The following is a 27961-nucleotide window of genomic DNA, read 5'->3' on the forward strand; positions in this document are numbered from 1 at the left end:
CAAATGTATTATTTGAGTTACAATTGATTTGTATTTTGTGATTTATGTTTTAATATTTGACATTTTGAAGCTATAAATAATAAGATAAAACATCTCGTACTAGGGCGAGGGCTTACGTTTTGAATCTTAATAGTCTGCTGACTTTGCTTGCTAACCTTTTTGCGTCCAGTGCTGCGTCAAGCACGCAAACTAATTAATATTCATAAGCTAAACTTCCACAGTGGCTGTGGACTTGGAACTTAATCTCGACTAAAAGACTGAAGGACCTCGGTGTATGATTCCTTTATTGTGGTATGACAGTGATGAAAATTGTTGTTATTGTTCCTTTATGCATTTAATAAAAAATAAAATAAAAAAAACTTCATTTGAAGTCATTTGCATTTCACTAGCGCCACAAACTAACGTCTGCGTTTCAGCCAATCAGGAAGGTACACTGTGTTGCCCTGATTAATATTCACAACAAGCCTTCACCGTAGTAGATTTGGTAAATTCGCTCGCGTTCAGCAGACCTTCTGCTCTTCTTTAATTACTTTGCTGAACAGAGAGAGTTTAGTGCATCCGCTCAGCTGTGGAAAATCGGCAGGCATTTTTTTTTTGACTAGCCTAAACTCACGTATTTGTTGCTTTTTTTAAGTTGTGCAAAGTATCTTTTCTCGGACAGGAGGAATCAAGAAACCGTGAGATTTCTGATCATTTCTTTGGTGCAAATCGACGCGAAATAATTAGACAATGACTCAGTTCAACAAGGGCCCTGCATATGGTTTATCAGCTGAAGTGAGAAGTAAGGTAAGGTTTGAATGATTTTACAGTGCACTTTAAAGTCAGCTGGTCGGCTTTTAACGTTTCTTTGCATTGCAAATGTTTAACGTTATATGAACGTGTAACGTTAACTGTCTCAAATTTACATAGACAGCTTTTCAGGCATCACAAACATGTTCCCAATCAAAAATGTCGTACATAATATACAAGTAAGTTAGGCAACTAAACGTGCTTAGGATGGCCAAAGGCGCTGTGTATGTAGGTTTTGAGAGAAAGCCATTGTGTTTCCTTTTCACCTTTGATTGGTTAGTTCTGAGATTTTGCTTTTAGGGTCGTTGCGATTTGTTTTTTTTACTATTAAGTTTTTTGTTAATACAACACAAATCCTCATACGTTTGTACGTAGAAAATAATCAGTTTTTCATGTTGCACTTTCAATGAATGAAACTTTTTACCCTAACGACGTGCTTTGCTTTAATCGCCATGTTGAGATGCTGTTTGTCATCAGGGCAAAACTTGACACGTTATCAGTGCAAAGGATGTTTACCGTGTTTTATTCTGGTTGGTAAAGCTTGCCTGCAGCCTGATGTGTTGTGGGTCATGGGGTCTTTTGTTGAGTTCTGGGTGGAGCTCCAGTTTGAGTGAAAGAAGCGAGGCTGTCGCTCTCTGTGCGGAGAAACTCAAAAAGCACAAATAAAACCAATTAAATGATGACATTATCAGTCTAAATACGCGACAATGTGTGTATAATAAAGATTTAGTGGGATTAGCGGTGTCATTTCTACTGGGTTGTGTGGAGTGTTATGGGAACTTTGGTCGAGGTGATGCGCATGCAGCATCTGTGGTTTTTAAAACGTAGCTAGCTTTCGTTTTTGAAGGACTTGATATTTAAAGTAGCATGGCTTAATTTTTTTGTTTTGTTAAAATATCTATATAATCCATATCACCTTTGGGAGATGATTAGTTGTTAAATAGCTTGTTTGAGTGTTGTACACACAAACGTTTTTTTCTCTCTCTGGGTGGGGGGTTCAGGAAAAGGTTAAAGCATCACATATGGCACTGTGGCTTTTCTGCAAAGTTGCCCAGCTACTTGTTTTTAAATGATTTCTTCATGTTTTTCTCTGTGTGCATAACTGCACATAAATAGCGCAATTTTTATTTATTTATTTTATTTAATCAAAGGTCTGAAAACTTTTTAGTCCCTATTTAGTAGCTAAACCCAATTGCTCCTATTGTTTATGGCTCTTATTGTAATCGTCAGTGTTGTTCTTCTGTTCTGGAAGTCTATGGCAGCACATAGAACTGTATGGTAAAAAGTTGTGAAATTTGGCACACTGATAAAGGAGAGTCTGAACATGAACCACAGCAATTAACTCAATCCCTCTAGCGCCACCATCACTTGCGTTTGTGCTAATAACCTTTGAACCGAGCTAGACACTAAATGTTTTCCTCTGATCCTTTGGCTCATGACTTCATTTTCCATCAAATTTATAAATACAATTTTTTATAACATTTTCCACATTTTAGATTTTCCGAAAATATACTTTTACAATTTCCTCCTAGACGGTTCGTCCGATATCATCTTTAGACCATGCTGACAACAAGTTATTAAAAGGTCTTTGGTAAACCCAACCTTTCTCGAATAACGCACAAATGGATTTGACGAAGAGCACGCCAAATTGGATGGGAGGCTATGAGTGCGTCTCAATCAGCTCCCTGGTTCAGTAGTCAGGGCACTCATCAGGACCTAAATCAATGGGCCGACTCCCTGATCAGTGCCCTGACTACTGAACTAGGGAGCTGATTGAGACGCACCCTATATCTCCGCGAAGCTTTAAGATGAGTCTTGGTACACGTCATTCACCGTGTGACCAGAGGCTACATGCAGCGTTTCTGCGCAGCGCCACCTAATGGTCAGGAGATACAAATATTTGTTTTTGCTTATAACTTCTGAACGCTTTGCCCTAAAATTATTAAACTGTATTAATCAGGGCAGCATACTGAGAATTTTCCCATATTGGGCATCGGCCATTTAGAATTTTGTCAATAATTGCTGTATTTCATTAATGCATTATGGTGCGTTCAAGTCATGTTGTAAAGATCGTATTTACAAGTTGAACGCACATGAACGCCACCACGAAGTCGTAAATACCAGTGGGAAGTTCGGGATTTTCTTTAAGCCCCAATCTGTATGAGTTGGGGGCGTGTCACCGAGAAACATGGCGGAATCAATGGATGCAACGTTTGCAGTTGAATATAACTTGTATTTAGCAGTGACGCTGTCAGGCTTTGCCATTTACAACAAAGTAAGCTATAGCATTTTAATATAGCAATTAGCCTAATATATAACGATACAGTTTACAGTGGCTTTATAGATTAATTAGAAACGTTAAATATTAAAACTCACCTGATGCCCATTCTTTGTTCTTTATTTTCTATGAGCAGAGTTAACAAACCTTGTTGCATTTTCATGAAATTCATTAAAAGAAGGTACACCGCCATATTGCTTAGACTTGAACGCACATAATGTCGTAAACACGACTTCTCACCTCGTAAATATGAACATCCCAGGAGGACTTGAATGCACCATTAGCGTATCATTACGAAACTTGGTATGTGTCATCAGGAACCAGCCCTGAATGTACTAAATACGTTTCAGAACGGCGCCACCTTCTGGTCAAAATTAATGACATTTGAAAAATGCTAATAGCTTTTGATTAATTTAGCCTATTCTAATGAAGTCATACCGAGAACAATGATACCAATTATGCCATATTTGGTAGTGATGTTCGGTTCTTGAACAAATCGTTCTTTTGAGCCCGTTCTCAGCATGTAACCGGTTGAGCTGGTTCATTAATCGCTGGGCGATAAAACGATAACGATATGTATAGCGTAGGGCTGTGCAATTAATCGAATTTCGATTTCGATTTCGATTTTGCCTCCCAACGATCACCAAAATAGTACAATCGAGAAAAAACGATTATTTTGCCTTGCGTTCTGAATGAAACGCGCACGCGCACATCCGCCCCTCCCGAACCCACAAATCTCTCTCAGGTCGTGAGTCTCGTGTGCATATCATCCGCTGGAATTTAAAAACTCGGCGTGAGTAAAGATGGCAGAAGGAGGGCAGTTACAGCAGCGTTTGGTGAGCAAAAAAGGCAAAACCAACTCCGTTGTCTGGGAACAGTTTGGCTTCGAGGAATCAGACGACGAGCAGAAACATGCTAAGATTTGCTACATGGTAGTGGCTGCAACGCAAGGGAACACCACGAATTTGTTTAACCACTTGAAAATTAAACAGAGTGACCTATGACAATCTAATAAAGAAACAAAAACTGACGAGAGCAGGGGAGCCGTGTAAACGTCCTTTTTTTCCTTCATATTTTTCAAATAATTCTCTCTTTGTAAACTTTGTTCAATGCATGCGAGATTGCGAGTGCTGCCATATTTTCAAATATGACCAGTCGTTTTCACCGTCATCACCCGGGTTTAGTGCTTTAGGGTTTAGGTTTAGAATGAGAAGCCGCGCGCGCTGTGAGAAAATGTGTCTCTGTGCGTTCATCCGAGAGCGCGCACACGTCTCTCAGCGCGCAAATATTGAGTTCTCTTTCAAGTCTTGCTCTTAAACGGACAAACTCACACAAAACGTATGTCAACATGTCCATCTTGATGAGTATCTTAGCAGACATAGTCTGTATATGCCTTAAGTGAACTTTATACAGTCGATAAAGAAGACGCGAGGTCTTAAAGGGGCAGTAGCCTTTACTGCTGTCTGTTTAATGTCAAACAACAAAAGACAAGGACATCACTCATCGCTCTTGATTGAATAGCTTTTGTAAGTTTAATAGGATTAATCTTTAATTTATGCACTCAAATATGCAATGTTATTTTACATTTGATACATTTCTGTACCTGAAAACTAATGTTAGACGTACATGAAAAGCATAGCCGAACCATATTGTTGATCTTATTTATTTGTGGTTATCATTTTTACGTGAATACTTTTATACTTTGATTCGAATATATGTTAAATTATTTATTTTAATAGTTCAAAAAGTACAACAAATGTTACAATTTCAATTGAATTGTTGAAAGGTGTATTTTTAATAAATACAACACATTCCCAAAGTCATGTGAAATAATCGTGTTACATAATCGTGATTTCAATATTGATGATTTTTTCCATAATCGAGCAGCCCTAGTATAGCGATAGACACGTAATCGATATCAATAAAAAATGTGTTCGATCATTTTTTTTTCTTCGTCGGAAGAAACCAGAAGTTGCGAAGCAAGTTTGGTTGCATGAACAAAGGCACTCACTCTGTGGTAACCAAGCAACGTAGGGAGTGACAGGCTAACAGCCAATCCGGTAACTGCATCATGTTTGGTTTGCGCCATATCGTTGTCTCGTGTTGGATTCATTCTTCAGTAAACAGAACCAACGTGGAGTGACAAGTGGAAAATGAGTGCCGCAGTGAGAGAGGTAATTGTTGATAAAACAGAAAAACAAGTCAGCTCGCAAGTATGGCAGTTTTGGGGATTTTATAAGTCTGACCGTCATCCCCACCAAGACTGGTCAGCGAGAGCTTCCGCTGACAGAGCGCGCGCCTCGTTCGTTTGTGCTATTCTTGACTTTGGCTGAATCCGAAATCGCCCCCTAAACCCTCAATCACTATTCCCTACTTTAGTCCACTGATACAGTTCACTTGAAAGTGTGAATGAAAGCAAGTGAGCGAATTCGGACAGGCGCTGACATCAGCTGTTATTGCTGTGCAAAGTGGGATAGAATGATACCCCTTTTCCACCAAGGCAGTGCTTGTGCTAGTTCGGAGCCAGAGCCTAGGTTCAAATCGGTTCTTTTTGTTTCCACACCCAAAGCACCAGCTCCAAGCCAGGAAAAGTGGTTCTTAAGTTGCACCAAAACATTGCTGGGCTAGAAGTAAGAACCAATTACGTCAGGCGCTTAGGGCGCGGTCAACAAGACGAACACAAACTTGAGATCCGCCATTTTTGAAATGGCAGCTAACGGAGCTAACAGCTGCTGCTCGTTTGTAATCTCCGTCTATACAAATTACGGCAAACTGCATGAATGCGTTGGATTCGCTGTGTTTTCGTTGTGTTTTGATGCCGATGTAGGATTGTAAAGCCATGTGAATCAATAGTAAGGCAACGTTTGCATTGTTGATGGAAGGCTTGTTCGCAGCGGTGCTGTGCAGACCGATCGCCTTATGACAACGAGTCCAGCGACAGCATACGACTCCTTATGCTTTTGATTCACTCATGCGGTTTTTTTTTTTCATATCATACATGGATCGGTCTGCGCTGCACCGATGCATCTCGAACAAGCCTGGTGTGTTTGTGTTTCCTGCTGCCTCGCTAGCGTTGCTGAGAAAGATGAGACGTATACAGTGACGTAAGACCCGGCTCTGTTGTGGCTCTCAGCACGTGGAAAAGCAAACGGTTCTTAGAAGGCTCCTCAGTCGAACCAACTATGAACTGGGACTAGCACTGGCTCTGAACTAGCACCCGGTTCATTCTGGTGGAAAAGGGGTATGTGTGCACTCAATAACGTCCACTATGGTTTCGGACACCACTACAAATGACTGTCCCCTCAAATATTGCCCTATTTAATGACATAGGGGGCGATTTCGGATTCAGCCTTTGAAACTTACGACTAGGTAATGTTACTCTGCATCAGTGCCTTATGACAAAACATCTAAACGGTAACCGTTACAAAGAAATAACGGAGGCACTGCACCTTAATGTTAAGAGATAATTAAGTGTTCATTGTGATTTTAGACTTGTGTTTATATTTTAACTATTTGAGTGTTTTCCATGGTTGTGTTGACATTTCTGCCTTTATAACTGAGGGAATTATAATCAGAGGAAGGTTAAGTTTAAAATAAAAATGTTTAAATGTAAAATATTTTTCTCCTGGTCCTTATTTTAAATAGGTCATAAAACATATCAATAATTATCGATATCGACAGTTTTCAACCATATCGCCCAGCCCTAGTAGCACGTCCAATTAAAAAAGAACCAAATGAGCCGGTTCAAACATCGGTCTAAGTTTGCAGAGAATTAACAAGGACTCAAATGGAACCGAACGAGTCGGTTCAACCAGCTGTCGTAAGTTTGCCGAGGATTACCGAGGACTCTAAAGGAACCGAACAAGCCGGTTCAACCAGCTGTCGAAGTTTACCAAGGATTTTGATGATTGAGTTTGGCAACGCAAGTCTGATCACGTCCTGGAAATATGCTTATTATGACTTCTGTTATTAAATAACATTTTATTAAAACCTGCAAAAACCTTTCTGTCGAGAGATGCATTTTACTGTAGTCCACATTGTGCATGCAGGTTATATTTTAAGTTGGTAATCGAAATGTATACGTTTGTAAGATTGGTTTATTCTTTCTATATAGGCTACTTTAGACATGTAACATATCTGCGTTTATGCATGTCTAGCCTACTCAAAATTGGTCGTATCCGACATAAAGGATCCGCTAATGAAATCGTAACCACAAACACCATTAACTTAATGAAAGGCAATAATCAACAAAATACACTCTCCGCAAATAACTTTATTAGATTGTTTCAATATGCATTGACACAGATTACTTTATTTGAATGTTTCCTTGATATAACATGACACTGAGAAATGTATAGTGACATCATTGCATGATGACGTCAGTAACCTATGAATTTGCTTTTTGAACCGGTTCATTGAGCCGAACTGTCCGAAAAGAACAGGTTCGCGAAAATGAATCGGACTTTGTTCACTAATATTTGGTCAAAATTGTTGTCTGCCAATTTGAATTTTTTGAAAACCTACTTTTTCCATCTCCTCTTAGACCGTTGGTCTGATTTTCACCAAAATTGGCTCGGATCATCTTCAGACCATGCCAGCAAAAAAATATTCAAAGCTTTTCAATTGACTTCAGCATTTTCAAATAGCCTAATGCAGGGTTCCTCAAACTCGGTCCTGGAGGGCCTGCAGATTTTTAGCTTCAACCCTGATCAAACTCACCTACCTGTGATTTTTCTAGCTATCCTGAAGACCATGATTAGCTTGCTCAGGTGTGTTTGATCAGGGTTGGAGCTCAACTCTGCAGGCTCAACTCTGCTAGGACCGAGTTTGAGGAACCCTGGCCTAATGCATATATATATATATAGCATATTATCCTGAAAGAGGAGTTTGATACTATAGGAAAGTGGATTTTAGAAAACAAACTGATACTCAATACATCTAAAACAAAGAGTATAGTATTTGGTTCAAATCATTCTTTAAAGGTCCCATGGCATGGCATTTTTCTATTATTTTATAATGTTTCCTGAGGTGTACTTATATTGTTAGTATGACTTTTACATCATAAAATGTCATAATTTAGAAATAAAAGGCATTTTTTCTATACTGCTGTTTGCCCTGTGGCTGAATGCCCTGCTTCAAGAGGCGTGTCTGCTGTGAGACTTCAATAAAAACGCCCACTGTTGTGATTGGCTGACATCTTTGCATTTTAAATGAGCGGAGGGGGCGTGGTTTAACGAGGTCTACGAGGCACGAGCTGCTGCCAGAGAGACGGATGGACCTGAGTTCACTTCACATCAGTTCTCAGCATGTCTGAACTGTTGTAGTTACAGCATATACTTCAGGTTATTAGTTTATTTCTAGTCGGAGGGACTGTCACTCATGTCAGAAAGTTAGTAACTTTAGTAAATTATGGATCAGCGCTGACTGGAGACGCGAACCGTTTAGAACGATTCAGTCCGATTTGGTGAACTGATTCGGTTCACTAAAAAGAACTGGTTCAAAAGAAAGATCGTTCGCGAACCGGACATCACTAATGTACCAGAGACTGAGCTCAGCGATTGCTAACAAAGTTATTTATAGTAACTACTGAGTTATGAGAGCGCTGTCAGTCAGCGCGAGTTTATTGTGTTTGTATCTGAGAGTTCTGAATAAACATGAGTCCCAGTCACACCGAGTCCGTCTTCATCATTATTACCAACTTTGTAACACATGCAAAGTACCATTACAGCTGTCGAGATGAACGAGTTAAAAGTAAGTGTTGATAATAGCATTATTTTTAAAATAAAATAAAAGCGTCAGTGACGCGCGTTGAGTACACAGCGCAAACAAAGACACAACAGCAGTAATCGAATGTAATCCAGTTTATTGTGGGGCTAGGCTGGCTAGCCCGGATATGCTCATGCTTACCCCTCTTCTGCTTAATCTCACGCCGCGTTTGGTGCCTCCGCTGTGGGCCAGATGCAGTACTGGGGGTCGGGGATGTTGAAGGCCACCGGCCAGTGCAGCCCGAGCTTCGGCGTGTGTGAGGTTTATCTCTAAAGATGTTACTCTGCCGATGTTGAGCAGAAACTCATGACTGTATGCACATTGTAGAACCGATAGACGCGACGAGGACGTACAAAAACACTGACTCACAAGATAGAAAACACGAAAACACCGTTCTGTCTGGAGAGAGAGAAGCCGCATTGTGTGCACGAATAATAAATAATTAGCTACACATCAGAAATCACTGATCACAGATCAGAAGAAACTGAAAAAAGACTGTTTTCTGTTTTCATTTGTACATCCAAACACTGAGAAACTGCCAGCGTTCACTCGTTTACAAGCAATGATCTCTCTCGAGCGTTTGCATGGGCGTGCCAGATTCTCTGGGCGGAGGAAAGGGAGGTAACCGTTCCTGCTTGGACGTCAAACCAGGAGACTTCAGGATTGGCTCGTCTGGCCTGTCATTTTCTCAAAGGCAGAGAAATACAGCCAGAACTCGGGTTTACACCGATCAACATTTCTATCCACTTGGGGACAATATTCAGGCTAGGGGAACTCATGGGAATGTTGAAAACCAAAATCATGCCATGGGACCTTTAAGGTCGGAACCAGGGCTTAGACTGTACTTAAATAAAACACTTATTCAGCAGGTGAAGGAAACTAAGCTATTGGGTATTACCCTTGATCAAAACACATTGACAACTGGTGATGGTGTTAGCTGTAGTAAAACGATCCAGGAAATATTTTACATCGGAAATAACGAAAATGGTATTACGTACTCTTTTTTTTTTTTTTTCACAGCTAGACTATTGTAACATAATTTGGGCTAATGCCACCAAAAAAGATTTAAGCAAACTCCAGCTAGTACAGAACAAGGCGGCACGACTTGCCCTACAATGTCCATATGGCACAAATATTAATAGCATGCATCTTCATCTTAATTGGTTAAGGGTGGAAGACCGGATGATTGAAGCAATCTTATTAGCAACATGGAAGGTTTTACGGTTTAAAATTCCAGTGGATCGATACGATCAATTGAAATACAACTTAGAGTCGTACATATATGCCACTAGACAGGCAACAGAAGGCAGATTTTCACTCCCTAAAGCAAAAATTTCCTCAAACGTACAGTAGTATATAGGGGCGGCAGTGGCTCAGTGGTTCATGTAGGTTGTCTACAAACTGGAAGGTTGGTGGTTCGATCCCCGGTTCCACCTGACCAAGTGCCGAGGTGTCCATGAGCAAGACACCTAACCCCTGCTGCTCCCGACGAGCTGGATGGCGCCTTGCATGGCTGACACCGCCGTCGGTGTGTGAATGAGTGTGTGAATGGGTGAATGTGAGGCAAATGTAAAGCGCTTTGGATGGCCGTAGGTCTGTTAAAAGCGCTATATAAATGCAGTCCATTTACCATTTACCATATAGGACAATGAAAACATGGAATTCTCTACCATTGTCATTAATTCAAATAACACAGAAATTGAATTTTAAAAGGCAGGTAAAAGTACACCTAGGATTATCATACTTATAGGAGGTTATTTATTCATAGAAGTTAGTTGGATGTGTTATAAGTGTTAGACTTGGTGTTTGTTTATACATTTGTCTTTCATTTACATATGTAAAAATTTGTCTTTTATTTTCTCCTGATGTAACCAAAGTTTGGACACACCAATGGGAAAGTGTGTCCAGACTTTTGACTGGTACTCTACTATAATATACACATAAAGAATATTGGCCAATATATCAATATCAGACTTTTTTTACGCCCTAAAATCGGTATCGGCCCCCAAAAACCCATATGAAGGAACATCCATTTGTAATAGTGTCCGAAACCATAGTGGATGTTGTTTAATGCTCTCATTCAATCCCATAATGCCCCACAACAACGAGTGTGTTACCCTTGTTATGCTCAACAGCTAGAGAATAATACCCATAATGCACTGTGACAGTTGTGCCGAATGAATTCCCACATCTCGCCAGAAGATGGTGCACGCAGCTGAATCATCCATCTATCCATTTTCCAAACCACTGGTCCAATGTGGCTACTGCGTAATATCATATAGGTATACATTCCTTTTTACTTGATTATTAAAAGGTTTAGTGCTTTTCAACAGTATTCCCATCAACAGTGTGCGTGCGAGACTGCGAGTGTTTGTGTTTAATCAGAATGAGTGGGAGGGTGAGCAAACAATGTAAACCACAGTGGGGTGATGCTTTCTTGTATCCTGTGCCATCTGCAGAGGTGTGAAGCCACTTGCCCCAACCTGACTTTCATTAGCACTTCATTGGGATGCCATACAAATATCTGAAGAGAACTTACTGTAGGAAACTCCATTACTGATAATCTTTTGTCTATTTCCACACTGCCAGCAAAAATCAGATTTTTTTGTCTGGACTCTGGACAGCAGAAAAAACACATGAAATCTGACATAAAAAAAATATTTTAAAAATCTGATTCAAACTAGGGATGAGGATTTTTCAAAAATATTGTGTATTATTATTTGGGCTCATAAAAAAATTTAACAAGAAAGATGTTATTTTTTAATCATTGCGTTTGTCACCATTTCTGAACAAGTTTAGGATTATCAAATATACATAAGCTTACATTATATATTTTCTTTTAGTTGAAAACTTTAAACAAGGCTGTGTAAACAAAATATATACAGAACAAAAGCATTTAAAGGGATAGTTCACCCAAAAATGAAAAATAGCTCATGATTTACTCACCCCTAAGTCATTCTAGGTGTATATGGCATTCTTCTTTCAGATTAATAAAATCGGAGTTATATTAAATAAGTCTCTTCCAAGCTTTATAATAGCAGTGACTGTTGCTCTGTTTTTGAAGTCCATAAAAAAATGCAACTGTCCCTCTCGCAATTCAAGATGCGTACACAACGTCTGACGATGTTCATGTAGATGAAGAAAAAAAAAAAAAAAAACAATATCCACATGCTTGGGTGAAAGTTGGCTCCTCAGTCTGATAACAATAAGGCTGGGGGCAGAGAAAATGCGCTCCACCGACAGACGTTGCAAGGACACAAATAACCCTGTGCTGCTAAGCAAAGATTCTTACAGCGCTTTACGTTTTTTTGAGGGAGACTGGTTTAAGAACAGAAAATTCAAGGGAAGCATATGTGTCAAGATCATTTTGCTATCAGATAAGTTCTCTTCTCGGCTCATTCGGGGGTACAGCTGTGCTTACCTGCAGTCGTGAATGCAGTGATGCACAGCTGTCTTTCCTCATTCGACTGGTGTTTGGATTTGATTTGATTTCATGGTGGGGATATTTATGATAACTCAGTTTCACCTGACAATGTTTCCACAAGACATGTTGATCCATTTGATCAAAAGTAATTACATTTTGTAAGGTAATTTAGTAAAATCATTTTTAATCAAATTCTAAACTTTGCTGCGCATATACAGTCGTGCGCATTTTACTTTTGGTTTAGAATTAGCGGCAATTCGAGGGCGGGTTAATTAGCCTATTATTCGTAATGAAAAACACAACAAAACCGTACAATGTCAAACTCCCTTAAATAAGCGCTTTTACAATTTAGCTTTGAAACCAAATCTTCCGCGATCGCTCGTGATAAATGAAATCTGACTCCTGCTGCTGGTCTGTACTGCGACTCTTGTTCAGGCTATTAAGAACTAGGGTTGTGACGAGACATTTATCTCATGAGACGAGACGAGATACGAGATTGGGTTCTCGAGAACAAGACGAGGCGAGACGAGATTTTTACATAGTATTTTTAAGAAAACCTCAATGATGAAATACATGACTAGAAAAATTGTTTGCAGGTGCATTTGAAATGTTTTAACTCCTCTTCTTGTAATGAATGTAATTTCAGTTCTACTTTCTGAGTATGAATTATCATATGCAGTAAAATACAACAATACCAAAAAAAAAGGTTGTGCCAAAAACTCAACTGACTGGCTTCTCTCCTGTATGACTGTCTCTTCTGACCTTAGAACTGCACATGAGCTTCTTTTGACCTCCTAACTGAACTCCTTCCCACAAACTGATCATAAATATTAAGTGCAAACAATAACCATAATCCCATAATCAAAGTACTCAATATTCAAAGTGCAAATAGAGACCACATTTTTCTTCAAGCATGATACAGAGCTAAGAGATAGCTTATATATTGGGAGATATTCGCTTGTCTCAGGGAGCCGCTTTCAAACAGCGGTAACGTATTGAATGCACGCTCGCGTTTACTTTCACTTTGAATTTCGCGATCATGTGTACTCTGGGAATAGTACTGTCTGACTGCATTGTGCCAAGTGTAAAGTTTGGTGTTGTTTTTCAGAGGTTGGGCTTAGTTCCGGTGAAAGGAACTCTTAATGCTTCAGTATGCCAAGACATTTTGGTCAATTTCATGCTCCCAATTTAGTGGGAACAGTTTGGGGATGGCCCCTTCCTGTTCCAACATGACTGCGCACCAGTGCACAAAGCAAGGTCCATAAAGAGTGAGTTTGGTGTAGACCTTTTCGTCCAAAATCAGTGCCGGACCTCACAAATGCGCTTCTAAAAGAATGATAAAAAATTCCCATAGACACACTCCTAAACCTTGTGGAAAGCCTTCCCAGAAGAGTTGAAGCTCAATCCTACGGATTAAAGGGTTAGTTCACCCAAAAATGAAAATTCTGTCATTAATTACTCACCCTCATGTCGTTGGACACCCGTAAGACCTCCGTTCATATTCGGAACACAAATTAAGATATTTTAGTTGAAAGCTGATGGCTGAGAAAGGCTTCAGACAGGCCTCCATTGGCATTCAGTACATTGACACTTCCAAGATCCATGAAAGGCACTTAAAACGTCGTTACAAAGTCTCTCTCACCACAGTGGCTCTACAATAATCTTACAATGCGACGACAATAGTTTTTGTGCGCAAAAAAAAATCAAAATAACACCTTTTTCCAACTTGTTCTCGACTTCCGTGTATGCCTCCACGACGCATGCGCGAGAATATGACGTAGCGCCAGTGTTCGGGAATCCATGAAATACACACTTAAGCCCCATTTTGAGCACTACGCCGAGACCTAAAGCACGATCAATGTAGAATCCAACAGCTTAGACACGCGCTTCTTCCTCTGCTCGTAAACAAATCGCTTCTGGGTCATATGTCCGAACGCCGGATCTGCGTCATATTCTCGCGCATGCGTCGTAGAGGCACACACGGATTTGTGTTCCGAATATGAACGGAGGTCTTACGGGTGTCCAACGACATGAGGGTGAGTAATTAATGACAGAATTTTCATTTTTGGGTGAACTAACCCTTTAAGAATGGGTTGTGCACACACAAAGGCAGGCCTCCCAAAACTTTTAGAAATATAGTGTATATAGCAAAATTAGATTTTATTTTTCAATTAATAATTACAGATTGAATATTCGACTATTAATACACACCTCTAATTCAAACCACGTTTCCTTGATTCGGATTTTTACAGATGCGTCCCAGTCTGCCCGCTCTGGCCACTCAAATGGGATTTCAAATTGTCTTTTTTGAACTCATATTCAATACTTGTTGAAAGGAAAGAGCACAGCACATATTTATCTAAACGGCACTCTCAGCAGTGTGGACGGCATCACAATGTTTGTTAACAGTATACTGCTGGTCATGTATTTCGAACTTCTTTTCACCCCGAAACGAAAAAGAACTTCGGGGATCGTGAGTATATCAGGGCCTTTATGCTCACCAAGCCAGAAATGATTTCATCAAATACAGTAAAGGCAGTAATATTGTGAAATATTACTACAATTTAAAATGATGAACAAAAATCTAAGCTGAATTTTTAGCATCATGACTTTAGAAATCATTCTAATATGCTGATTTGCTGCTCAAGAAACATTTCTTATCAGTGTTGAAAGCAGTTGTGCTGCTTAATGTTGTTGGATTTTCCTTTTCAGAATAGACCGTTCAAAAGAACAGCATTTATTTGAAATGGAAATCTTTTGTAAAATGATAAATGCTTTTAAAAAGTAATACTTTTTTCTGACCCTAAACTTTTGACTGGTACTGTAGGACATTGCCATGTGCCAATTGGTCAGTTAGAGCGTTTAGATTCAGTTATACAAAATGTGTGGCTCGTATGTAAAAGTGCAGTAAACTGTTCTCTTTAGAGTTCTTGTGCACCAGGTTTTTTAATATGTAGTGGACGACTAGTGCTCATATAAACCAGTTGTTATGCAAACACATATTGTAGTCTGTATATACATCACAGACCACATTATTTGTCTGCTAGACATTTCCAGAGCAACAGGGTGAATAATTGATCAGCAGAAACAGCTGTGCTGTTCACCAAGGTCTCTCACAGCATTAGATCTTTGTTAAAGCTCTTCCCTCCAGCAAATCTAAAACCGCATTGTAGGCATGATCCTTTCCCTCTGTGTAGCTCTGGCTGAATTCCTCTAGTACTTCCTGCAAGTGTTTCTCAGTTTTTGCCCCCCACATTACAGGTTTTGTCCATGAGGCCAGCAGAACTCCCAACATGTTGTTCTCACAGGGCCAAATACAGATGTTCTCCCTGTTTTCTCGGTCTTCAGGAAGTTGACTCTCTGCTCTGGGTCGAGGGGCTCTGGAGACATGTATCAATGCTCTCCTCTGCTACATGTTTTTTTTCTTACTTTTCCTTAAATGCTCTAGTGCACACTCGGAACACAAGCTCTATTGTGTGTAAAATGGCAAATGGACAGCTGGATGTGAAGACTCTACTGATGTCCTAGATGCAGAGCAGTATAAAACACCCTGAGATAGGATCTGAGAAGGATTCAAAGGGAGATCTTGTTGCTCTCATCAGCCTTTAGCTGCTGCGTGTGCAATTTGAACCGTCTTTTGGGCCTCAATTTATTGCTCGCCCTTTATATCATTTGGACTTTTCAAGTTGGGTAGAAAGATCAGTTGTTAGGTTTTTTTTTTTTCTCAGCGAATGCTCTCTGTAAGGCCTGAATGTTTGCATACTGTTGCTTTAGTAGTAGTTTCTGTCTTCCATTGTAACTGTGCTGGTGCTTGGATCCTCTGAACTCTCTTTGGCCCTGTTTACACCTGGTAGTAAGATGTGTTTGGTCGATTGGATCACAAGTGGACGACGCTAAATACCGGAGTAAACGTGGTCTAAAATGTTTTGAGCTTGACCACTTCCAGAGGTAGTTGAAAACGTATTCGACCGAATTGCTTTTGTAGGGCCCTATAAAATCAGTTTTATTTTTTCCCAAATTCCAGCTTTTCCGTTGTAAATTTTCTGGATTTGTTTTTTTTCCCCCATAAATTTTTTTTTGGACTCCATTTTAATGGTTAAATACAATTTTTAGTAATCACAAATCATGTCTAATTAATTGAAATCATGAAACGTTGTTCCAATTTAACAACAAATATTAGGTGTTTAACTTAAATGTCTTGAAGAAATCTGGACCGAAGGGGTTGAAAGTGGACAAAAGAGACGGATTAAAGCACCAAGTGTAAACGAGAATGTCTCCCTCGACCTAAGCGCATCTTCAAGGTATAGTTCACCCAAAAATGAAAATTAGCCCATAATTTACTCACCCTCAAGTAGGGCTGTACGATTAATCGAAAAATAACCGAAACCGACATTCAGAACCTCTAACCGACGTATTTTTCCCATGTCGGTTATTTCGGTTTTCACGTGACTCCGCCCCGTCAGTCACATCAAGTGCAGTTTGAAGGCACACAGATGCAGGAGCAGTTATCTGTGTTTATAGATGCCCAGAATCACTATAGTAGCTGCATGTTTTACACAGTTTATACAGGTCAGTTAATTGCTGCCTACGCGCTGACACACACACACACACACACACACACACACACACACACACACACACACACACACACACACACACACACACACACACACACACAGAGAGACGGCGCGCGCAAGCCCCGAAGCCGCTTTCACTTTCGTGCTTGTAAAGTTTGTCAAGTAAATGCGTTTAAACGCGACAACGCGCGCGCCCTGAAGGCAGACCTCTTTCACCTGCGTCCTCGCAAAGCTTTGTAATTTGTATGTGTTTTAAGCCCTGTCAGTTTGAACATTTAAAGCGAGTTTCGACCATCAGATGTGTATTATGTTGAACTAATGCCTGATTTATTGTGACAAACGAACACTCAGACAGAAGCTCGCACATCACGTGAAGATCGCGCGCAGAGAGGAGTGCAGAAACGCAGTGTCAACGCTGTCCTGTGACTAAAGTCACTAAAGTAGCTTAGAAACTCAACCGTTATTTTAATACCTTTGAAGTAAGTACAAACCTCAGCTTCATAATGAATAGAGACAGTAAGAGTAATTCATACACACAATCACTCTCTCATTAATGCATTCAGATAAATGTAATGTATAGGCCTACTGTGCTAATGTATCTGTATCTGATGTACAACAAACAGAAATATGCTCCATAGACCAGAACTGCTGAAAGTGAACCGTTTCCTTCAAGTATTTTAAAAGACAAAGAAATCACAAAGAAATGCACTTTTTCATTAGAAAAAAAAAATCCACCTTTAATAGTAGAAAATATTTACAGTACAAACCTTATCAGTGAACTTACTCAACCTTTATGAGGGCAAAAAAAAAAAAAAAGCAAAATAATCGTTCATTAATCATAATCGAGGTCAAATGTTCAATTAATTGAGGTTTTTATTTTTGGTCAAATCGTTACAGCCCTACCCTCAAGTCATCCTAGGTGTATATGACATTCTTCTTTCAGACGAATAAAATCTGAGTTATATTACAAAAGTCCAGGCTAATCCAAGCATTAGAAATGGATTTATATTTGCTCTGTTTTTGAAGTCCATAAAAAGTGCTTAAAACTGTACGTGAATGTTAGATGAAGCAAAATAAATCTTAATGTAAAAATAGCGGAAATGAGCATGAATGATTATCCAATATTGACTAAAATGAAGGTATCCATATTGGGCATCATGTTTTTATATGCTGTAACTTGATTTGGCCATTTTTACACCATTATAAATTGTTCTTAATGCAATAATCAGAAGTTATAATAAATGTATTTGGATATTTGGAAATCATTATTGTAGAAAGTGTTTGTCGCTATGAAAAGCATGTATATGAACCGGATGTCTGTCAGCTCTCTCAAGGGTAGGTGCTGTGAATTGAGGTTTGGGGGAAACAACAAGGTTTTTCAGCTTTATCCTGTTCTGATGACAGTGTACATTTATGTGTTGTTTGTTTTAGTGTTGAAGGATGTCCACATTAAGCGTGACCAACACCACAGGCATTGTGTGATAAGTGATGATTATCTTGTTTTCCTTGTGTTTAAGGAGACTTTACAATAGCACTTTAATAATGGGGTATACAGTCTCAATTCAAGTTCTGCTTTTCCTCCATCTGTCATTCGTTCACTCCAACCAGGAGACATTAAGGTGTGATGCCTGATGTACTCACGGTGACACATGGAAGGTCCTCTGTTTGACTTGCTGTTGTTTTTGTCACAGTCCCATTTCCTTTTGTCCTAATGCTGACACGCAGCTGAAGTAAAAGAGATCGTAACTGGATAGAGTGCAACAGTTGTGTCCCCAAAGTGAAAATCTCTTTCGTTTTCTTTTTAGATGTAATGATTTTAAGTGAGAATGTATAAATCTTATAGGGCAGACCTGCCATGAGCTTTGAGGTTTTATGTATGTCAGGGTGATTTTCAGTACTACTTAAAATTGGGTTTAATTGCTGAAATCCCAGTCAAGAACTACATTGGAAATCTAATTGTTTGATATGCCTGTGGAGAAAAGTGAATGGGAGAAAATACTTCTTTAACCAAGGGGGTGGTCGGTGTTATGGTCTTTGTCATCTCATAATGAAGAACTTCTAAAAGGAATAGACAAAGTTGTATGCCTTTTTGAAAGTGTCTTTTAATATGAATGTTAAGGCCTTGAATTGTTATACAACGCAAAAGGAAAGTTTCTCAATTGCTATACATTTCTTAAAGGGGACAGAAGAATCGTCCATAAAATCAGACCTGTTTTAACTCGTCACCTCTTTGGAACCTCAGACATTTCATTCAATTGAACTTAGGAACCAACCCGCACTTGTTTGGTTGGTGGAATATGTTTTACAACTCATTTACAATTGATTTTCAAGACCAGACCTGAGAAGGCAATTAAAGAACCTTTAAGTGACAATGAAATTAAGGACTACCTCTCAAACATGGAGTGACTACATAGAGAACATAGTGTTTACTTTACATGAACACTAAATTAAGTGATTGGGTTGATGTGCGTGTTTGACACAACCTTCAAATTGGATTTAATCTTTTGACACTCGCACTGCACAAATATACAGATTTTCCCCACTGTTGTCGCATACTAACCATCCTTCTTTTCTTTGTTTTAAAAAGCAGATTTCATTTTTATATATATTTCGGGTCCTAATTCGGAGACGAAGAGCACATGAAGCTTTGTGCTGTGCTGCTTATATTTATCAAACTGTAAAAATGGCCATTCCCGCGCCCAAAACAAGGCGTCTGCAGATGAGTGTCTGGATTGGACTTGTAAACCAATTGTAATCGGTATACAATGCTCCATGTAAACGCACCTACTAACAGTTAACAGGCTAATCTATTTTCAAATCTATAGAGGTTTTTTTTTGTAGGCAAGATAAGTCCTCTCAATATTTTTCTCTTTGCTGAATGGCAGTAATGGGGCTTGACATACTGGAGCTGCTCCAGAGTTCACAGATGGGGCAACGCTCTGTAATTTCCTGTCCATCTTACTGCACTTGGCTCCAGTCCCGCACAAGCTACCCAGAGATGAAGACGAGACAGATTTCCAAAGCTAAACTTAAAACATGACGCCACCTGCATGATTAAAAAAAACTCTTTGTTTTGGAAGTTTATGAAATCATCATGAATTGAAACTGCAAAAGTTTCCATGTGAGTTTCATGCACGTGTTCTCAGTTCCAGTTATTTAGGTTCACCAGGGAAACTGTCTGTTGCTACCTCACCTTGCCTATTGGCACCATATCAGTTGGAATGAATGGCAGGCGGTTTACATATGGAGAAAATGTTTAAGGAAGCAAGAGTTTTCAGTTTCTCTTTCTTTTTCTCTTTGGTCCCTGTAGATCGCTCAGAAGTATGACCTTCAGAGGGAGGAGGAGCTGAAGTACTGGATTGAGGATGTAACGGGCATGCCAATCGGAGAAAACTTCCAGATGGGATTGAAGGATGGTGTCATACTCTGCGAGTGAGTCTATGAGCATGATTGAAACCATCATGTGCATTTCAGTTTGATTAGGAACTCAAATTCAGGCTTGCGACCCAAAAACTTGTGCCAACTCAAACCATGTTTTGTTCATATTATAACCATCTAGTCTGGCATCTACACCTTCTTTTGTTTGCTTTTGCCCTAAAGAAAAACGTTACTTATTTTAATGAAGAAATGTCCTGTCAAATGTTATCTTGGTATATACCAGTTAAACATTTGCTTTTGAAATAAGTCTCTTATGCTTACAAAGGCAACATTTATTTGATCGAAAATGCAGTTTAAAACAGTAATATTGTGAAGTATTACAATAAAATATCTCTTTTCTATTGTAATATATTTTAAAATGTAATTTTATTCCTGTGATGCAAAGCTGAATTTCCAGTCTTCAGTCACATGATCCTTCAGAAATCTTTTGAATATGGCGATTTGAAAGAAAGACCGCTGTGTTACAAGTAGTGTTGTTTTTGGCAGCCTGTTTTCATTTTAGTTTTAGTCTAGTCTTTGTGTCAAGCTGTCATTTTAGTTTTTATTAGTTTTAGTCATAGTCATACTCTTTTTAGTCTAGTCAAGTTTTAGTCGACTAAAAGTCTGAGCATTTTAGTCTTATTTTAGTCAGAATTATCTATGACTATTTTCGTCTAGTTTTAGTCGACGAAAACTGATGACATTTTAGTCAAGTTTTAGTCAATGCAAATTGTATTTTAGTCTCTTTTTAGTAATGCAATTCTATTTAACCCAGTCAATGTAGTATAAGTACGTATTATAGACAAAACCAAAATCTTCTTTTAGCCAAACCCATTTCAAACAAGGTTATCTTATTATATTATTGTTACCTTAGACTCAAGAATACATCCATTCCAGACACGGAAGACGCTCTGATTTGAAGTTACAACATATTTATTTTACCAACTAAACATGTTAAAAGGACACACACATACATTTAAATAAAATAAATAAAAACATTGAGATGTCTCTTAAGGTTTGTGGTGTCTTTTCCTGTGATTTTTGTGGCCACATTTTTCCCCATCTATTTCCACAACACCCGTTTTATTTTCCACTTCAATAAAAGTTTTTCCAAATGTCTTAATAAGAATAAATGCATATTTAATTTAATAATAGGAAAATAATATCCAAATTATTATTTAATTATTTAAATATGTATAAAATTAGACCCACATTATAGTTAAAATGTTTTTCTGTCTTGTATTTTATCTCAAAATAAAGGATGTAATTTTATTCCACATGGAAATGAGTGGAAATAAGTGAATATAGCCTCTTATTCGCTTATGAGGTATTCATAATGCTGCGGTTATTTTAACATATATAATTGCTGCCGTTATAACGGCACATTTCAAATGTTTACGTGCTTTTCTTTCTTTCTTTGAGTTTGAGCGGTGATGAAATATCTTGCTCTTGTATCTTACCAATATTTCAGTAATAAAAGTCTAGATCTTTAAAATGCATCCAGATAACAGCGAAGCACAACCGCACGGTGCTCTGCAGTGGCCAAAAAGGATATAAACCGTGAATTCTGAAGTGATTGAAAACTCAGAGATGTGGATTCAGACGGCACCCCACGACCTTGGTGTTTGTCAAACAGTAATTCAGTTAGGTAATTCGGCCGGAGATTTTTACACGGGTGGTGGGAGAAAAACACTGATATTCTGTATTAAGACGACAATAAAATCTGACTAGCCCCTGTAAATGATGAAGACACCTTACGACCGCAGGACAAACAATTACCGTCCGAATAGGGCTTACGAACCCCGACTGGCCGGCCAAAGGACCCGTTCACTCACCCGAGACGCCGCGCGAGTGGGGTTTGAAGAGAGTTATGTCACCTGCGTCTGCGCAGTGAGACCTGATGCAGCCCCTGAATGAGACGCACAGAAATACTGCAAAATAAAAACACGACTTTTCGTCTCGTCTCATTTTCGTCAACGAAAATGAAGAGACATTTTAGCATAGTTTTTATTTTGTGAACCACATTTAGTCTCGTTTTTATTCGTCATCGTCACATGACCAGCATTTACGTTGCGTCTCGTCTCGTTTTCGTCACGTTATAAAGGTTCGTTGACGAAGATATTTAGTCATACTTTTCGTTGACGAAAACAACACTAGTTACAAGTGTGATCAGTTTGTATTTTTGTATTAAGAGTTTTATAAATGTACCCCTTACTTGTAAAAAAAAAACTGTACCAAAGTGAATACAAAAATGGTGGTCAAAAAACATTTCTTCTCAGTGTTGAAAACAGTTTTTTTTTCTTTTTCTTATACTTTTGAAAAACCAGAGCATGTAAGTTGAGTGTGCCATAGAAGATGTAATCTATGTCTTTCTCATAGGCTTATTAATAAACTTCAGCCAGGATCCATTAAGAGAATCAACCACTCCAAACTCAACTGGCACAAGGTGAGGGAAAAACGGTTTATGTATAGCATTGTTTTAATGTTATTATATGTTTTTTTCGGTTTTATTATTAATGTAAAAATACCATAGCAAAGTCACTTTTCTTATTCTTTTCACTGAAGCTTGAGAACCTGGGCAACTTCATCAAAGCCATTCTTGCTTATGGCCTGAAGCCTAATGACATCTTTGAGGCCAATGATCTGTTCGAGAACGGAAACCTGACTCAAGTTCAGACCACACTTCTTGCCCTGGCCAGCATGGTGAGTTTTGTGCTAAACATCTTGATGGAGATGATTAAAAGAAGGTTTTATTCTCTCTCACAAAAGATTGGGTTGGTGGAATAATGCCACTTTCATTCTTTCATTCAAAGGCAAAAACCAAAGGAATGGACTCAAAAGTCGACATTGGTGTAAAGTATGCAGACAAGCAGTCCCGCAAATTTGATGATGAGAAAATGAAGGCTGGTCAATGTGTGATTGGACTGCAGGTGTGACTTCTTCTGTTGTGGCTTTGGGAAGCCTTTTAAAAACCACCTTCTTCTGTAAGTTTCCCTCAATCATGCATTGTATATTCATATACATCCTTTATTTTCTCAACGGCTAGATGGGGACAAATAAATGCGCTAGTCAGGCTGGAATGACTGCTTATGGCACCAGGAGACATCTGTATGACCCAAAGACTCAAGCAGACAAGCCTTTTGACCAAACCACAATCAGCCTGCAGATGGGAACCAATAAAGGAGCAAGCCAGGTGAGTGTGAATCCCTAAAGGGATGGTTCACCCAAAAATAGAAAATTCTGTCATTTACTCATCTTTAAAACAGAAATTAAGCTATCTGCAACAAAACCTGAGAGGTTTCTGTGCCTCTATTGAAAGCTCAGATAACCAAAACCTCAATGGTTATGCTTGTCACATACACACGCACGCACGTTTGAGCTTCTGTATTTACCCTATGTGCTCTAAGAATGTGTGTTGATCACTGTTTAGATGTAAATAAAAGCCTAAATTAAAGCTGCAGTCCGTAACTGTTTGCGCTCTAGCGATTAATAAACAGAATCTTGCGAGTCTATATCTATGGCGAGTCACGCAGGGACTGTGCTCCTCCGCAGCGGTTCCTACCAGACCGGTCTGAAATAGTCCCAATTTTCAATAAAGGGACAGAATATGAAACGGTAAATGATGACAGAAATGTTATTTTTGGGTGAACTATCCCTTTTTTTAAGTGTGGTCAGTGGTCACATACCTTTTGCACACCAGAATTCTGCGGGTGTAATGCAGTCATCTTAATAGGATTCCACACAATCCATAATTTCACATGAGGAACTTGTGAGGTGAAGCATGTCCCCATGCGTATTTCACTACTTTGCCCACAAATTTTTGCTGACGTTTCACTAATGTTATCAGGCTTTAAAATATGGGTGTTCAATCCTGCTGCTGTAGAGTCATTGTCCTGCAGAGTTCAGCTCCAAACATACTTGGTTGCGACTCAATCAGCTCCCTAACTTCCAAGGTCGGGAATCAGTATATTGTGTACATGAATTTGGGCACTGGTAAGGACCCAGGCTCACTACACATTGGGACACTGATGACTCTACTTCCGTCCTCATTGTACATCACTACTACTGCTATTTATGAACAACAGCAGAACTGATTACTTGTAATGTGTCTAGCGATGTATGTTTATGCTGAAATATTATTAAATGTGTTTTTTAACATGTCAGTGCACTGGTAGGATTTTGCAAGTGAGACCGCCTTTAAAATGTCTGACTCCCCGATTACTGAAGGAGGGAGCTGATTGAGTGTGTGTTCACACTTGGCATATTTGGTTCGATTTAAAGTGGACCCAGGTGTGATTGCTCTGTTAGTGCGGTTCATCTGAATAAGTGTGAACGCTGCCAACCAAACAAGTGGACAAAGACTGGTCTCGGCCCGCTTTCAAATGAACTCTGGTGCGGTTAGAATGAAATATGAACTCAACACAGAACAAAGACATGTAAACAAACCAAAAATGGGAAGAGGAGACCCTAGAAAGGTTAGTGCTCAAGCATACCTGTTTTTCCTCGTCATAGTCGTGATGTTGCCCATCACAGTTCAGTGCAGGCATCAAAACTGCGTCTCCTCGCAAGAGGATCTTCATTTTTGTTTGTGATGGAGGGATTCCTCACGTTGTTTGGACTCCTTTATACATTTTAAAAGCGCTTCACGAGCTCTCAAATGGTTAAAATACCGGCATATGTAGGCTAGCACATACAACTAGCGCATTTAGCCCAGCACACAGCATTGTTTTGGATGTTTGGTAAGTTCCGTCGTGAAATATACGTAATAAAAGCGTATCCCTGCCTTTAGGTCCGGTGGCAAGTGAACCAAGCGAATAAAACTACAAGTGTAAACACACTCTGAGAGACACCCCTAGTGTTTAGGTGTGTTTTATTGGGGTTGGAACTTAACCCTGCAGCACTGTGGCCTTCCAGGAGCAGGTTTGGACACCCCTGCCTTATGCTGCGTTCACACCGAATGCGAATAGAGCGTCAGCGCGTATAAATCGAGCATTTGAAGCGAAAGGGGCAAGTGCTAGGCGGTTGTCTCTTTACAAGATGGCTGATGTTGATCGAGCATTCATCGAGAGAGTCACCGCTCTGGAGAGCAGAACAGCGGCGTAGGGGTCCGCGTTGCCGTACTTGGGTCCACCAGACCCTTCCGGAGGCGTACCCAGTTTGAGGCAAGTTTCACTACTTGCTCCAGGAGCTTCAAATGCCTGAATGCATTTGCGAACTGGACACGCGAATGAGCCGAAATCGCGTCCATCGCACCACGCTAAACGCCGCAGGACCTCCAGACGCACGTCAACGGATCTTTACATTGCGTTCGGTGTGAACGCAGCATTAAAGTCGGCATGAAATGGAAGTTACAATAATCTTTTCTTCCCTTAGTATATCCAAATAAAACTGCTTCTTGAACAAGAAAACATGTAGGGTGGATTTTGGCACTTGATTTTGTCCATCAGGAATTGATTGTTCGGACGGTTGTGGTTTGCTATTGGTCGATCTCATGTGGGTTACCGGTTATCCTGCTCTCGTGCTGAAAAACTTGTCATTAAAGAAGAGAAGAGAATAGATGTCACTGCAAGGGTTATTTTGATTTAAAGATTATGAGGGCACTTTAATTAAACTGAATAATGTGCATGGATAAATCCTTTATAATAAATACTGCAATATTCCATAAAAAAAAGAATTGTCAATCGTGACATCATATGAGTTAGGTGCCCAGATCGAACTTTAGTTTTTACTTTATTCACCCCTTCTTCTCTTTCAGGCTGGCATGTCGGCCCCTGGGACCAGGAGGGATATTTTCGACCAGAAAGTGGCTGTCCAGCCCCTGGACAACTCTACCATCTCTCTGCAAATGGGCACCAACAAGGTGGCCTCTCAGAAGGGCATGAGCGTGTACGGGCTGGGCAGGCAGGTGTACGATCCCAAATACTGCTCCTCCCCCACTGAGCCCACCATCCACAGCAATGGCAGCCAGGGCACCGGCACCAACGGCTCTGAGATCAGCGACAGCGACTACCAGGCTGAATACCAAGGGGAATATCAGGATGAGTACCAGGCAGACTACCACAATGAATACAGACCCCAGTATGACCATGGAATTGACTATTAAACTGCAAGTGTACAGCACAGATTAATATTTTTTCAATCTTTGCATCAACAGAGCGAGTTGTTTTTTATCCCTCGCTGCCCTTTTTTTATATGACAAGAAACAGATGTCAAGAGGAGCGTTTCTATACCATCATTCCTCTATTGATTTATACAGTATTTTATTAGGTAGATAGACAATAGATTATAGTTTTATTTTAAAAGGAAGGTCCTTTTAAAAGTTGAGATGGGTTAGAAGAGAAGTGAAAGTATTTGTCAAATGTCCTTCATGACATATTAACCACATTCTGTATCTCTAGATTTTAAACTCATTTTGAGCATCAGGCTTTGTGTATGACTTGGTTTAGCATTGGAATTTCTAGCCTTTATTGTATTCCCAAAATAACTGCAGTACAAAAAAAGACATCCAGAAAGATTAAACAGTTCCCAGGCCAATTTAAGCATTGTTGCTTTTTAAGTTTTTTTTTTTTTTTCTTAAGTACTATATTTTTTACTTCCTGCCTTTTAATTCATTTGACCAAACAAGACATTGCTAAATTGTGCCATAGGCCCTTGTATATGTTTAGATCAACTCATATCTCCTTTTACCCTTCCCCTCTTTCCAAACATCTTGTATTTATTGCCAGTAATAGAGACTCAATAGAGAACCCTGTCCTGTTGAATGGCTCCTGTTTTTTTTATGAATAAAGTTTTTAATTTTCCAGTCAAGTCTGTTGTCATTCTGGTTAAATGGAAAAACTTTTCGTGTTTATCAATAGGTTTTGTTACATATTCACTGTGGAATATTAAAGGGTTAGCTCACCCAAAAATGAAAATAATGTAATTTATTACTCACCCTCATGCTGTTCCACACCCGTAAGACCTCCGTTCATCTTCGGAACATAAATTAAGATAATTGTGTTGAAATCCGATGGCTCAGTGAGGCCTGCATAGCCAGCAATGACATTTCCTCTCTCAAGATCCATTAAAGGGGTGATGAATTGAGAAATCAACTTTCCTTTGAGAACTTTGGTATATAAAAGTTCATCGTGATATAAGAATATAGAATATCCTGTAAGTTTCAGAGCTGAAAACGTCCTTGTTAGTCAAAGAAAAGCTTTTATAGACACCAGGCCCTGAAAACGAGAGTTCTCACAATATGTCGACCATTGACGTAATAGGACGCAGAAACACCGCCTCAAGCCCGCCTACCGACTCGTGGAGATAAACGGGTCACGCTACCAAGCAATAAACATGCCGGTTCCAGCTCATGTGCGTAAGACATTGCGTTTGTTCGCTTCATTTCACCGCAGAATCGATTGTAAACAAGATGGAGGTCGAGACTGGATTTGCAGACATATTGATATTAAAACACAATGCTTTGCCTTCTATATTGGATCCGACAGGAACGGTGCAACAAACTTATGTGAGTAAAACACGTTTTTTTTATGTGTTACAGTATTGCATTGTTACAGATCGTTTGATATCTATTGATTACATACCTTAGCACGCGGTCACAGGCTGGAGAAGGTGTTATTGGTTCATTCGTGATCAGACTCTGACTTGTAACGCCAGCTCGCGTGCGTGTGTGTGTGTGTGTGTGCGTGCGTGTGTACACGGTTTGCGGTTATA

The 27961-nt window shown here is 39.5% G+C and overlaps 1 protein-coding gene across 1 annotated transcript; it reads left to right on the top strand.

Moving 5' to 3' along the window:
* The first annotated feature begins 472 nt into the window (after positions 1 to 472).
* Positions 473 to 27154, top strand: cnn3b (calponin 3, acidic b). The gene is made up of 7 exons (XM_079818423.1): positions 473 to 786; positions 20145 to 20266; positions 22631 to 22697; positions 22817 to 22954; positions 23065 to 23181; positions 23298 to 23444; positions 26007 to 27154. The coding sequence occupies exons 1-7, from the start codon at positions 730 to 732 to the stop codon at positions 26352 to 26354; spliced, it is 996 nt and encodes a 331-aa protein (XP_079674549.1). The 5' UTR covers positions 473 to 729; the 3' UTR covers positions 26355 to 27154.
* Positions 27155 to 27961: the final 807 nt, after the last annotated feature.

Source organism: Gobio gobio (genome assembly GCF_949357685.1).
Source record: "Gobio gobio genome assembly, chromosome: 6".
Lineage (NCBI taxonomy): Eukaryota > Metazoa > Chordata > Actinopteri > Cypriniformes > Gobionidae > Gobio > Gobio gobio.

Coding starts and splice junctions, on each gene's coding strand:
- cnn3b (XM_079818423.1), top strand. CDS start 730: ATGACTCAGTTCAACAAGGGCCCTGCATATGGTTTATCAGCTGAAGTG. Junction 22,698..22,816: donor CCAAACTCAACTGGCACAAG/GTGAGGGAAAAA, acceptor TTTTCACTGAAG/CTTGAGAACCTGGGCAACTT. Junction 23,445..26,006: donor CCAATAAAGGAGCAAGCCAG/GTGAGTGTGAAT, acceptor CTTCTCTTTCAG/GCTGGCATGTCGGCCCCTGG.